Source organism: Rutidosis leptorrhynchoides, chromosome 8 (genome assembly GCF_046630445.1).
Source record: "Rutidosis leptorrhynchoides isolate AG116_Rl617_1_P2 chromosome 8, CSIRO_AGI_Rlap_v1, whole genome shotgun sequence".
In the NCBI taxonomy this organism is placed as follows: Eukaryota; Viridiplantae; Streptophyta; class Magnoliopsida; order Asterales; family Asteraceae; genus Rutidosis; species Rutidosis leptorrhynchoides.
Genome location: NC_092340.1, coordinates 291,327,262 through 291,341,310, shown reverse-complemented (window position 1 = coordinate 291,341,310; position 14,049 = coordinate 291,327,262). Strand labels below are relative to the sequence as shown.

Below are 14,049 nucleotides of genomic sequence, written 5' to 3'. Positions count from 1 at the left end.
CTATCATCGATCAGAGATGAACCCAATTAAAATAACTAATGGATTTTTGGATCTCTCAACGAAATGTAAACGTTTATTATTGTTATTTCCATTTAGTAAACACACAAAAAAAATTAAAACAGTTCCAAATGGAACCGCTGTTGTCGCTGCTGTATATGAAAAAAAAAAATTAGATTTTGAAATTGGGTACGTTATAGATCATGAAATCTAAATGAAATAGGTTTTAAAATCTTCCAAAAATCTTTAGGATTCCTTAATTGATTCTGAAACCTCAAGACTACTTCCAATTTTTATGAAGAACACTTTGTTTGACTTTTAAAAAAAAAGTTTGACTCCGAAATTCAGATTCGATAAGAAAAATTGAAGTATGAAACTTTGCAGAAAGTTTAAATAGGAGGTTTCAAACATAATGAAATTTTTACATTTTAGAAACTTACCCAAAATCCAATTTTGGCTGAAAAGTTGGAATACAGAGGTTAAGAAGCTTTTCCTTTTATTTTTCTCCATTCTCTCCCTTTTTGAATTGCAGTTCTGATTTTTATGGAGTGTAAATGAGCTTAATTACTGTAACAGGATTCTTTAAAACTTGTTTTGTAGCTTAATTGATTCGCCAGATTTAATCACAAGGACACAAGGACAGAAGGAAAAAAAAAAAAAAAAAACGATTGCTATCATCTTGTATTTGATTCCTGTTGAATGAGATGGACTGATAACAACTTGCAGACAAGTTAAAAGTATGGGTCACGATTTGCAAACTCAATTTGTAGTTATCTGTGATAACTTTTATAGTTCATAAATATTAATAATAAATATATAATAATATTAATAATAATAACTATATTAATAATAATTATAATTATAAATAATAATAATGATATTAACTATAAAAATGATAATAATATTATTAAAGATATACTAATAAATTGTGATATTTTTATAACAATAATAATAATAATAATAATGATAATAGTAATATGATAATAATGATAATAACAATAAATGATAATTTTATTAAAATGCTAAGTTTAGTACTAATAAATAATAATAATAAATCATATATATCAAATTTTCCTATCTAAAAATTATATATTGAAAATAATAATATTACTACTACTGATATTAATATTAATATTCATATTAATCAATTTTAATAATAATAATGAAAGTAACTATAATATCTACATTTTAAACTTGTAATTACATATACTAGTATTACATTTTATTAAGTATGTAATATTTAATAATTTTACAATATATATTATGTATACTTATTACTCATACATGTTAACAGTATACATATAGTAATAGTATATATACTCAACTACTATGTACAATTATATTTTGAATATCAAGTTTTATGTATTTGATTTATAATATATAATTATTTACACATAATTGTTCGTGCATCGTCAGGCATGGTCAAAGGGTATTTGAATACATGAATATAGTTTTTCACAACTTTCAAGACTCAACATTACAGTCTTTTGCTTATCGTGTCAGAAACATATCAAGATTAAAGTTTAAATTTGATCGGAAATTTCCGGGTCATCACACACTCGAACTTCGAAAGCAGTGTAACCGGAATGGAGCAACCAATCAGCCATCCCTAATTCATCTGATGGGTTCATAGTCGACTTAATCAATGGAGACGCACAGAAGGCGATCCCTTCCACCAACCAAATTCACCTCTTGACGAATAACCCGAAGCACTTATCGGTGAATCAATCTGAAACACCATCTTCACCCTCATTTTCCAGAGTAGCTCGACATGATTATATTCTATCCACAATTTGAAATCTTACTCAACAGCTCGTTCCGACCGACAATTATCCCGAAGTAATACAAGAAGTCAACGAACTTCGCGCTTGAGTAATCAATTTGGAGAATATGGTGCAAAATGTACCAGCTTCAATAACATCAACGACATCAATAGTACCATCAGTAACAGCACCAGTACTATCAACAATCCATGCCTCAACATCTCATTCTATACCTCGAGTATAATTATCGTTCCACGAATCGTTCTACATGGCGATTATATAATCTCTAATGTTTTCGAGATTATATATTCTTATTCTAACGGTAAATCAAATGAGTCTAATATCATATTGACTCATTAAATCCATGATTACATCTGAAGAAAATATATAGGTATATATGTTTTCATAAAGATTGTAATTAAAAATTTTATTGTACAAACTGTTAATGGTGAAAATATTTTAACGGGTAGGTAATACCCGAGGAATATTTAGATTTCGCATTAATAAGTTACACTGTACATTCTTCAAATCTGATTCAACAGTCATTTACTATCCTACTTACATCCACAGATATACGTAACCGTTTACCACAGAATAATCATTTTCATTCAATTTCGTATTTGGATTTTGATTTATCAGAATTCAACAAGTGGCATAATGAAGAAATAATGGACACAATAAAAATAGATTAGAAACAGACTAATTAACAATATGAAATTTTGTTAAGAATCCACGCTAACAAGATCCTAGCTAACTGTTTCTAGCTAATTGTTTATTCCGTATTACATTTTATTTTATCGCAATTTATTTATCGTAATTTAATTATCGCAATTTATTTATCGCAGTTTATTTAACGCAATTTATATTCTCGCAATTTTCTTTATCGTCATTTAATTTCTGTTATTTATTTTACGCACTTTAAATATCGGGACACGTATACAAGGTTTGACATATCATATCGACGCATCTATATATATTATTTGGAATCACCATAGACACTCTATATGCAGTAATGATCGAGTTCTCTATACAGGGTTGAGGTTGATTCTATAATAATATATATACTTTGAGTTGTGATCGAGTCTGAGACATGTACACGGGTCACGATACGTATTAATTAATTCGAATATTATATATTAAACTATATCTGAATTATTGAATTGTTAACTGTGGACTATCAACTGTGGACTATCAACATTGGACAATTAAAATGAATTAAAATATTGATTATAACATATGAAACTAAACAATTCTTCAAGTTTGCCACTTGATTTTATCTTAAACCTCATTGGTATTTTGACGATTACAATCTGCGTTCAAACCTTTCATGGTTCTTGAAAACACCTCAATCGAGAGGATGATTCAACCACACGTTATCTACGGAAGAAAAGATCGATGCATCTAGTTATGCACCTGAAAACTCTCAGAAACTGAGTAAATGTTTAACACATATTTGTGCTAGCTCCTTTGACGCTATCATTACCGAAAATAACTTTGCAACTCCTGTTCGAGTAGCCAATTTTGTCACAGCTCCAGCAAGTCAACTTTGACTTTTCATTCGAAACAACCTTATTATAACCTTGATTTATATGTGTACTCTTTTATTGTTACCGGGGAACCTTTTATTATATTCCACCATATTACCAGCAGATGTACCAGCAACCTCGTCGCTCCTTGGTTTAAATCTCTCCGATAAATTACTAAATTTATCTATTGAAGTCTTATCATGAATTTATTGGCATCTTGTAACGAGAATTGCCATATCAATTACCGAGAATCAGCAATCAGTATTTCGAATCCCGTAACATTTTTACATCAACAGTTATATGTATAACATTTATCTCTTAGAATTATGATCTCTCATTCTGAAATTCTGAAAAGCACTCAGTCACAAATCAATACTCTGAATGTTGAAAAAGTTGAATGAAGCAGCAGAAACCATAGACAACCGTAAACGACTTTAATCATCGAAAGTTTGATGATAAAGAATAGTATGTTGGAAAAGCTCAGAAAAGTTGGAACTGGAAAACGGATTGAGCTAACCACGAAGGAGACCAAGGACAAATACAAGGACCATACCATATATTCAAAGAATCCGGGTAATTCTGGATCCGATGAAACCTTCAACGAGTATCTTGCTCCACACTCATGTTAAAGTCTTGCGGAAAATCTTCTCCATCAACCATCGAACTTAGAAATTCCAAAATATCATCATCAATATCTTCGATATTTCTGAGGATATTTTCATAAATATTCTCGTCCGAAATTATATACCTCTTCGTGCTTCCTGTGTATCATTGTGTTGGAAACATTCAATAGAAAATTTAGTACCGAAAAGCGGATTATGCGAAATTATGAAAGAAGCCGTGGACAAATCACAAAGAATAAGTTTGACTTCAAAGAATCTAAATGATTCAATGTCTGCTGAAATCTTTAGCGAATACCTTGCTTCTGACTCCAAACTCTTGCGGACAGATTTTCTTCACTATCCATCGTTATTAGAAATTCCAAGATATCATCGTATTTTTCATTATAAATATCCTCGATATTTCTGAATATATTTTCATAACTAATCTTATCTGAAATCATTAATCTCTTCGTGCTATCAGTGTTACATCATATAGAAACTGTTAGTTTCTATATTCTGTAAACTTTCAAGTTTAAATTATGAATGATTTTGAATTAGTGTTGGAAATTGATGTATGAGTTAGTATAATATAATGACACTTGATCGACGTGATTATATTATAGTAAGTCATGCTGAGTTTCAAATGGAACGTGATGATTCACAGATCATAACGTCATCAGGTGCCATGTTACATAACCCTTTCATTCTGCTTAATTTCTGAACACATCAAGAAAGTATATTCTTGATAGTTCTATTCTCAGTGATTCTGATAATTTGATAAATCAATATCGTGCCATTATAATTTTCTTCCTGGAACATTAATCATGTTCATTCCGAAATTCATATCTACAAATTCTGGACCATATCTCGCTTGACTTAAAGTCGGGAAGAGAAAATAAAAGCATGAAGCTTCAAAATATCAATGGGAGTATAAATCACAGTAAATTGGAGAGAGTATTAAATGTGGGTGTCAATGATTACAGAAAGACAGAAGCAGAGACATCGAAATATAAGGGAAAATATAAAAACCCAACAACAACCCAGAAGTTACAACCCGTGGATATTAATACGAATAGCAATATAAAGACACGGTATAATTAAGGATAGTATCACCCCAAGGTAATAGTAGAAGTAAACAGATTTTCTGGTGGAAGATTAAGAAGAAGGATGACAGAAATGATAATTAGGAAAATATCAGGGTTTAGAATTGGATTAAGCATTTTCATAATCTTTTGAGTATGGAAATTGAGTATATGAATGGTGAGAATAATGAAACGGAAGAGTTAAATTTATAATGGAAGTATCAGACAGAGTAATCGAGGCAGATCATCACATTTAATTAAAGAGATCCTAATTTCCTTAAATCTCGAAGAATCAGATCTTATAGATTTCCAAGATTTTCTTTTGAATCCCTTGAATTCCGGAATTCAACCAAGTCAATGTCAAAAGTTAAGACGCACCTTATTTTCTAAATTCAACCCTGACTCTGTCAAAAGTTAAGATGAATCTTTACTTTTCTATTTCACTCTTTGGTGATAGCTTCATTCGTACTCTTCGAATAATCAAATTATTTCTATCCATATTACTCAATGATGATAAAACTCAATTTATCAACTCATATTCGTCATGAAAACATTTTTATTGTTAACCATGGCCACCTCACTCAAATTTCGGGACGAAATTTCTTTAACGGGTAGGTACTGTGACGACCCGGGAATTTCTGGCCAAATTTAAACTTAATCTTTATATATTTATGACACGATAAGAAAAGTTTGTAAAAATTGAATTTCAAAAGTTTTGAACTGTTTTCTTATATGCATTTACCCTGTGACTATTTCCGACGATTCACGAACTTTTAACTGTAACAGAAATGTATATATAAATAATTATATATAATATGTTAGCTATATTATTGAATTAATATGTGATTTAGTCTTTATGGAAGATAATTTAAAATAACTAAAAAACTTGTTATTTTGAATATATAAAGTATATTGAATATAAATGATTTCGAACATAACTTGGCAACGTTATCAAAGTATTAAAGGTATAATGTTATACTTTGAGTTTAATTGCTTAACATATATAATTAGTTATCTAATTAGAATTTAAAACATAAATTGTATATATAGTTGTATATGTATAAAGCTATATATGAATTCTATTCATAATTAATATTAAATTGTAATATATACATATTAAACATTCAATAAATAATATATGATAGGATAATATTACATAATTAATAAAATGTAATATATTAAATGTAATTACAAGTTAAACATATGATTGTTATACTAATATTATTATTACATCCATTATTATTATTATTATTATTAATATTATTATTATTTGTATTTAGTTTATCATTAATTTAATTATAATTATTAATAAAAATTATATAAAATCATATGTACACTTTTTGGGAATCCAAATTCAGTGCACATCTCAATCCATACTATATTAAATTTTGTTTCTATCTCAAATTGGTTACACATCTACATCCAATTGTACAAATCAAGTTGAAAATTGATATTTGTTTTATAGTCGAATATTTCCTGTGGAGTCAATCATGCTACGAAACAACTGTTAATAGTCTCTTTTGGATTGTAATAACATTATTTGCTCTCTATAGCACTACCTACTAACACAAAGTATCTATCACATATCTGATAAGTTCACTATAATAACTCAATCACACACATATATAAAAAGTCAGAAAGATTGCTTGACGATTCACAAAAACAATATCCATGAGATGGTCATTCATGGGAAGCCATAACACATTTAATCATCACCTTCTATGCTTCTTATTCCTATCGACAAAAGCCACCCTTCACCTTGATGATCTTCAAACAACCACCCTTTACCACTAACATCGATCACCATTATCATTAAACGTCCACTTGTTGCTGCTAGTCGAAGATAATCACAGCCTCACACCACAACATACCATCACCATCTCTATCACTTCAAACGGTAACAATCGAAACCCACTTCTTATACTATATTTTTTCTTTTCATTACAACACCTTCTCCTACTCTTTAACCACAATCACCTCCTCCTACAGCCACCTTGTCTTTCTCTTTTACTACTCTCATCCTGTATACAGACCCTGCAAACATTCATTTATAAACATCAAACCATCACTTTATTGCTATCACTATACTGCTGCTACATAGTTTTGTTTTGAACTTGCAACCAATCATCTCCTGTCATCATAAATTGTTACATATACCTTTATTCGACAACCTGCTGCCAAAAATCTCTGCTATTCGCTGCTGCTCCTGCTGATGTACCTGCAATAATCAAACCTGCAAACCATCAAGCTAATTTCTAATGTTAAGGCATGAAACAAACCATAAAACCATCGAAATATTATCACATTCATCACATCGTCCTATATCTACCTATTCTAAACCTGTTCTAAACGAAGATCACACAAACAAGATATTGCTGCATACCACTGATTCAGTAGATTATTACCATGAATCATCTTCAATCATTACTCGGTATTCATTCGATCAAACACCACATCATCACTAGATAAACATTACCACACACACAAACAATTAAATTCATACATCCACTGCTACTACACATACAAGATTATTGATTCGAATCCTAAACAATTGATTGGTAAAAAGATGAGATAAAACAGAACTTACAAATATGGAGATGATTTACTAATCAATTAATTTTGTAATAATACCGATACCCGATGGAGATGATACCAACAATCTATGATGCGGCGACGTAAATTAGTGTCAACAGAGGTAACTTGAACTGGGTACTGCAGGAGTCGTCGAATAACAGAACGAGTACTTCTGCTATGAAATAACTTCAATACACCCACCATACAATGAAATCCATTTAAAAACCCTAACTGCAACCAGATTCATACTAAATTATAGTTAGGGTTAGACAAAATCAAAGGGACTCGGGAGAAATTGAAAATTTAAATTCAAACCATTCTAACTGTACCGATAATAAAATTGGGTGTTCGATTGATAATGGTAATGATAAGGAGGTGAAGATATGATGATGATGATGATGATGAATGTCGATCGATTGATCGGTGATGATACCTCCTCTGCTCCGCTTCTAGTATCTCGATCCCTTTTATTAGGTATAAATAAGTACAATTATTATTATTATTATTATATTATTATTAATGTTATTATTATTATTATTATTATTATTATTATTATTATTATTATTATTATTATTATTATTAACACAAGTATCATTATTAACAAATATCATTTTTATTAGTATTATTATTGTTAATAAAGTTATTATTATTATTATTTATAAATCATTATTTTCAAAACTATTATTGATTTAAAAGTATCATTTTTACTATTATTATCATTATTAGAAAAATTATCATCTGTATCAAAAAATTTATCATTACCATCATTATTATTATTTTGACATTAATATTATTATTTTTATAACATCCATATTATTATCATAATAACTATTATTATTGTTGTAAAATAAAACAACTTTTTATTTACTTTTACGTTCAATATTATTCTATCAAGTAACTATTAGCTAAATAAAACCATATTTATTAAATATAACATAAATATATTAATACTTTTATAACTAACTAAGTTATTAATGAAACACTTAATTAAAATAATAATTAAATCACTAATAAGATACAAATTTGTTCGATTACTACGATTATATGTATTAATATATGTACACAATTGATATAGGTTCGTGAATCCGAAGCCAATCCTGCATTGTTCAGTTCCGTCGTATGCATATTTTTACTACAAAATATCGTATAGTGAGTTTCATTAATCCCTTTTTAAATAATTTTGCAATATATATTTTTGGGACTGAGAATACATGCGCTGTTTTTATAACTATTTTACGAAATAGACACAAGTAATTGAAACTATATTATATGGTTGAATGATCGAAATCGAATATGCCCCTTTTTATTAAGTCTGGTAATCTAAGAATTAGGGAACAGACACCCTAATTGACGCGAACTCTAAAGATAGATCTATCGGGCCCAACAAGCCCCATCCAAAGTACCGGATGCTTTAGTACTTCGAATTAATATCATGTCCGAAGGAGGATCCCGGAATGATGAGGATATTCTTATATGCATATTGTGAATGTCGATTACCAGGTGTTCAATCCATATGAATGATATTTTGTCTCTATGCATGGGACGTATATTTATGAGAACTGAAAATGAAAATCTTGTGGTCTATTAAAATGATGAAAATGATTATTTATGTTAAACTAATGAACTCACCAACCTTTTGGTTGACACTTTAAAGCATGTTTATTCTCAGGTATGAAAGAAATCTTCCGCTGTGCATTTGCTCACTTTAAAGATATTACTTGGAGTCATTCATGACATATTTTAAAAGACGTTGCATTCGAGTCGTCGAGTTCATCAAGATTATTATTAAGATAATTATAATTAGATATATTATGAAATGGTATGCATATCGTCAATTTTCGATGTAAGGAAGTTTGTCTTTTCAAAACGAATGCAATGTTTGTAAAATGTATCATATAGAGGTCAAGTACCTCGCGATGTAATCAACTATTGTGAATCGTTTGTAATCGATGTGGACTTTGTCCGGATGGATTAGGACGGGTCCTTTCACCAAGTAGATCACTCGCCCTTTCAACCTGGTGGGTGAAGGGTTTCTTTGTCATTTTTCCAGATAAACAAGATTCGCATATGTCAAACGACTCATTGCCGATTGACTCAAGAAGCCCATCGTGTTGTAGCTTTTTTATGCGTTTCTTGTTTATATGACCAAGACGACAATGCCATAGATATGTGGAATTCAAATCATGCTTGAATTTCTTAGTGCTACAGTTAAATATAGAACTTTCGTTTGGAACAAGATTATGCATATCAATTTCAAAAATACCATCTCTAGGAATAGCATTAAAATAAAAAACATTATCCTTAGAAACTGAAATACTATAATCTGTGAATACATGATTAAAACCATTATCCTTCAAATGAGAAACTGAAATAACACCTCTAGTAATAGAAGGTGCATAGTGACAATTATCTAAAATAAAAATAAGTCCACTTGGGAGGATGAGCTCATAGCTTCCTATAGCTTCGACAGCTGCACGATCGCCATTGCCAACGTACAGATCCAAAGCCCCCTTATTCAGCTTCCGAATTTTCCTAAGTCCTTGCATATCATTACAAATATGAGTACCACAACCAGTGTCATACACCCAAGTTTTATTAGGAAAATTATAGAGTTCTATAACGAAGATACCTGAAGTGCTGGTCGAACCAGCCTTTCCCTTCTTCAACTCTTCCAAGTAAAGCACACAGTTTCATCTCCAATGACCAATCTGGTCACAATGGTGACAAGCCATGTCCTTTGCGGGATGCTCTTTCTTTGCTAGTGGTGGAATTTTCTTCTTAGGTGTGTAAGCTTTCTTACTCTTTCCTTTTCCCTTTCCACTAGCAGCTTGCGGCTTTCTTTTCTGGATTTTACCTTCCTTTATGGTTAAGACTGCATGAGTCTTCTTTGGTAGCCCCTTTTCAGCTTGCTTAAGCATTGCATGTAGCTCAGGAATGGTTTTTCCCATGCCATGCATATTGTAATTCATTACAAATCCATCATAGTCCTTGGATAGTGAAGTAAGTATCAAGTGCACTCCAAGAACTAGTGGCATAGCATAACCTAGGCGCTCCAATTGATCCAAATAGCCTTTCATCTTCAATACATATTGGCTAACTGGTTGCCCCAACTCATGTTTGCAAGCGTGAAATGCTTTCACAGTTTCAAACAATTCATGTTCTGCCTGCTGTTGGAACATCGTCTTGAGTTCCTCGATCATGTCATATGCATTGTAGTCCATTAAGTTCCTTTAGAGATCAGAGGTCATGCTAGCAAGCATAAGACATGCCACTTCAAGTTGTTCGTTATACTGCTTAGTATAACAGTAGCATTAGCAGTTTCAGGTGGGGCTTCAGGTAAAGGATTTTCCAGATGGTGCAACTTCCTTTCAGACTTTAAGACAATCTGAAGGGTTCGATACCAGTCAATGAAGTTGTTACCATTCAATTTTTCCTTCTCAAGGATTGACCTTATGGTCATGTTGTTTACGGATTGAATTGCGTTTGATGTCATCTACAAAATAAACAAGGTTCTTTTAGTATCTTTAATAATTATCCTTTTATAAATTAACTACCCATGTTTTAAAAAATCTATAAAACTTTTAATTTACGTAAAAGTCTAAGATCCACATTGTACTTCCACCATCACATCAGTTGATCTGCTAGCAATGGTGGATTCAATCGGTAGGCGGCGGGAACCAATTGCATTACAAGTGCAACTCTCATATCTTTATAGGACTCACGACATTTAGTGTCTAACACTAGTGTCATGCTGGCATGTTTAGTCCCATCCTTGCCTCGGGTTGCGGTCTCACCTCTCAACTCGATTAAGTCATCCAATTGTGAAACGTGTAAAAATTAATCTAGGTCTCACGCATAGATAATGATTACCTCACAATTATAATTCAACTAGGTCTCATGCATAGTCAAAAAATAACGACAAGTGTTTCAACCGAATTGGACGGCACGACTTAAATTTCGACGGGTATATTATACAATTTTAATAATCTTAGAAAAATTGTGTTACGAATATTACATGCATAATATTCGTCTCACAAGTTAAAAACGTTTTAACTTGATTTTAATTATGTTTTGATTTTTGTTATCACATGGCAAATTATACACAATCACATAACATATAAAATCCAACCAAACAAAATAAAACATAATAAGTATGTGCATAGCCTCAACCGATGAAAATCCTATGCTTGGTCTCACGAGCCATTATGAGAACCAAGCGGTCAACTAAAGGGACGATCACAAAAGTAAACCTTAGAAGCTCCCGCTTGCGTCAAGATCTCATGATGACCAAGTGTCCTCCTTCACCGCATCTCTCACAACTTTTGTCTAGCGACTTTACTGCAAGTGTGTGTCTTGATGGCCAAAATCCGTTCACTTCAAGTCTTTAATCCCATCATGGAGGTTACATTTATTATAAAATAAAATACAACTAATCTAGAATTGTAAATTACATAATTGGCTCAAAACGGCCTCCCAAAATAAAAGATTAAATTACATTCATAAATGGCCACAAAACAATGGCATCCGAACAACCATAAACATTCAAGATCACAACACATACACACGGTCTAGGTTTTCATCGGCTATGCACAATTAAATCATCATAATAATAACATGATCATGACAATAAATATGGCTTGCTCCATAGCACAAGATGCATGTCTTGGCCATGGCTAAAAAAATAAAGCATGTAAATTTGTACACAAGCCATTAACAAAACAACCACGCATAAATATTACTAACCGTATAAAAATATAAGAGGCTCTTGATACCACTGATGGAGATTTAGGGTTTTAAGAAAACAATTTTCTAATTAATTATTATCATGAATCATCATATAATATTAATAACAATTTAAGCGGAAGCGTATTAATAATATTAATACTAAATCACCCAAACGACGGATTCATATGATTTATACGGTTAAATAAATAAATAACAAGAGAGTTTAAAGATTGTACCTTTCTTGTAGAACCGGATTGAAGGAAGAGAAACTAACAATCAAAAGGATGATTGCCGCTAGGGTAGTCCACACTACACTTCGAACAACGTCAAACGGATGTGCTAGTCCCGTCAAGTAACAAAAATAAATATATTTAACAATCACAAGGATTATTAAATCGTAAAAAAGTTCTCCTTGTTTCGTTCGTCGCACAATTAAATCGTAGGCGTTTTTCTTTTTTGTCGATTAGAAAACAAGACCAAAAGATAATAGGTGGGATATTTTATATATTGAAATCACTCCTGCCTTAGCCAACTAGATGGATATAATATATATGTTTTTATAGTTGAAATCAACGTTGGTTTACAAAACGTGTTCAAGGTCGGTGTATCCCTAGTCCGTATCGCAAACGAATATCTTATTTTAATATCTAATATTATTTCCTTATCTTATTTGGTTTGTTGCAGAACAACTTGGGGCATACGAAATTCTTTAGCACGTACGAAACAAGACTTTTAATTAAATGCTTTAATCAATTAATTGTTTTTATTTATTACTTAAATAATATATATAACAAATATATTATTAATTGACGTCTAGGTGTATATGTGTGTGACCCCGAAGGCTCCCACGAATTCAGCCATATAGTTATGTGTTGTACCTTGCGCATTAATCCTACAAATATAAAGGTCAATATATAAAATTTCGATGTACTTTATCTTCTATTTTTGTGAAAGGTTTGCATTATTATGTTGTAGGCTTTTCCTCTCATCACATAAAGTCTTATAAATCTGAATTTCATTCATAGATGTTTATAGTGGAAAGCTAAGGAATCTTTACTATTGTCATTTAGACTCAGGACTTTAATATCTCAAAGTGTTGGTTCCATCTTATTGCCGAAATTTTTAACATTACATTCTCTTCTATGAACTGCCTTCAAGTAACATCAATCCGCGTCACCATTGAATCTTCAACTTCGTCTTCAACCTTATCAAACGCCCATTAAGTTATACAGCTCAAGAACAACTTATGTCTGGGAGAGACGCGTCTTAAAGTTGTTAAGAATATCTTTATCAAATAACATGGGCACATAAACATATATTTATTGCTAATTATAATTAAGCGGCTATCATCATTAAATTGAGAATAAATCGATAATACTACCATATAAAATGGTTTTAGGTCCAATGTTTCGAGTGTTGATGTTGGTTGTGATCCGCATCCTCCCGTGGGTAAGCATGTGGGTTTTTGGAGTCGGTAATGAAAGGATTTGAAAGCTCTCGGAATGAAGACAAACTTAACTTAAAAAGACTAAGGCTAGAATGTACGTGGTGGCCGAACTTAAGAATTTAATGTGGACCGCATGTGATTTCCCAGTTTGGTGGTTTGGTTTGTTTTATGGGGTACATGGTTTGTAATCTTCCCTAAGGGTTTGATTCCATACCCTCTTTTCAAATTAGTGTGCTTTTGGTTGACTCCGGTTGTGCTTAGTTAGGTTATAGAGTAGCTTTATATTACGTATAGTTGGTAAGATGAAGTGAGATGAAGCCTTAGTGGGTATAG

General features: G+C 31.4%; 1 protein-coding gene across 1 annotated transcript; it reads right to left on the bottom strand.

Annotated features, from left to right (window-relative positions):
- Positions 1 to 10,234: 10,234 nt before the first annotated feature.
- Positions 10,235 to 10,765, bottom strand: LOC139864307 (uncharacterized). Its single transcript, XM_071852886.1, has one exon. It carries the CDS (start codon positions 10,763 to 10,765, stop codon positions 10,235 to 10,237), a length of 531 nt encoding a protein of 176 aa, XP_071708987.1.
- Between the last annotated feature and the right edge of the window lie 3,284 nt (positions 10,766 to 14,049).

Coding starts and splice junctions, on each gene's coding strand:
- LOC139864307 (XM_071852886.1), bottom strand. CDS start 10,765: ATGGACTACAATGCATATGACATGATCGAGGAACTCAAGACGATGTTC.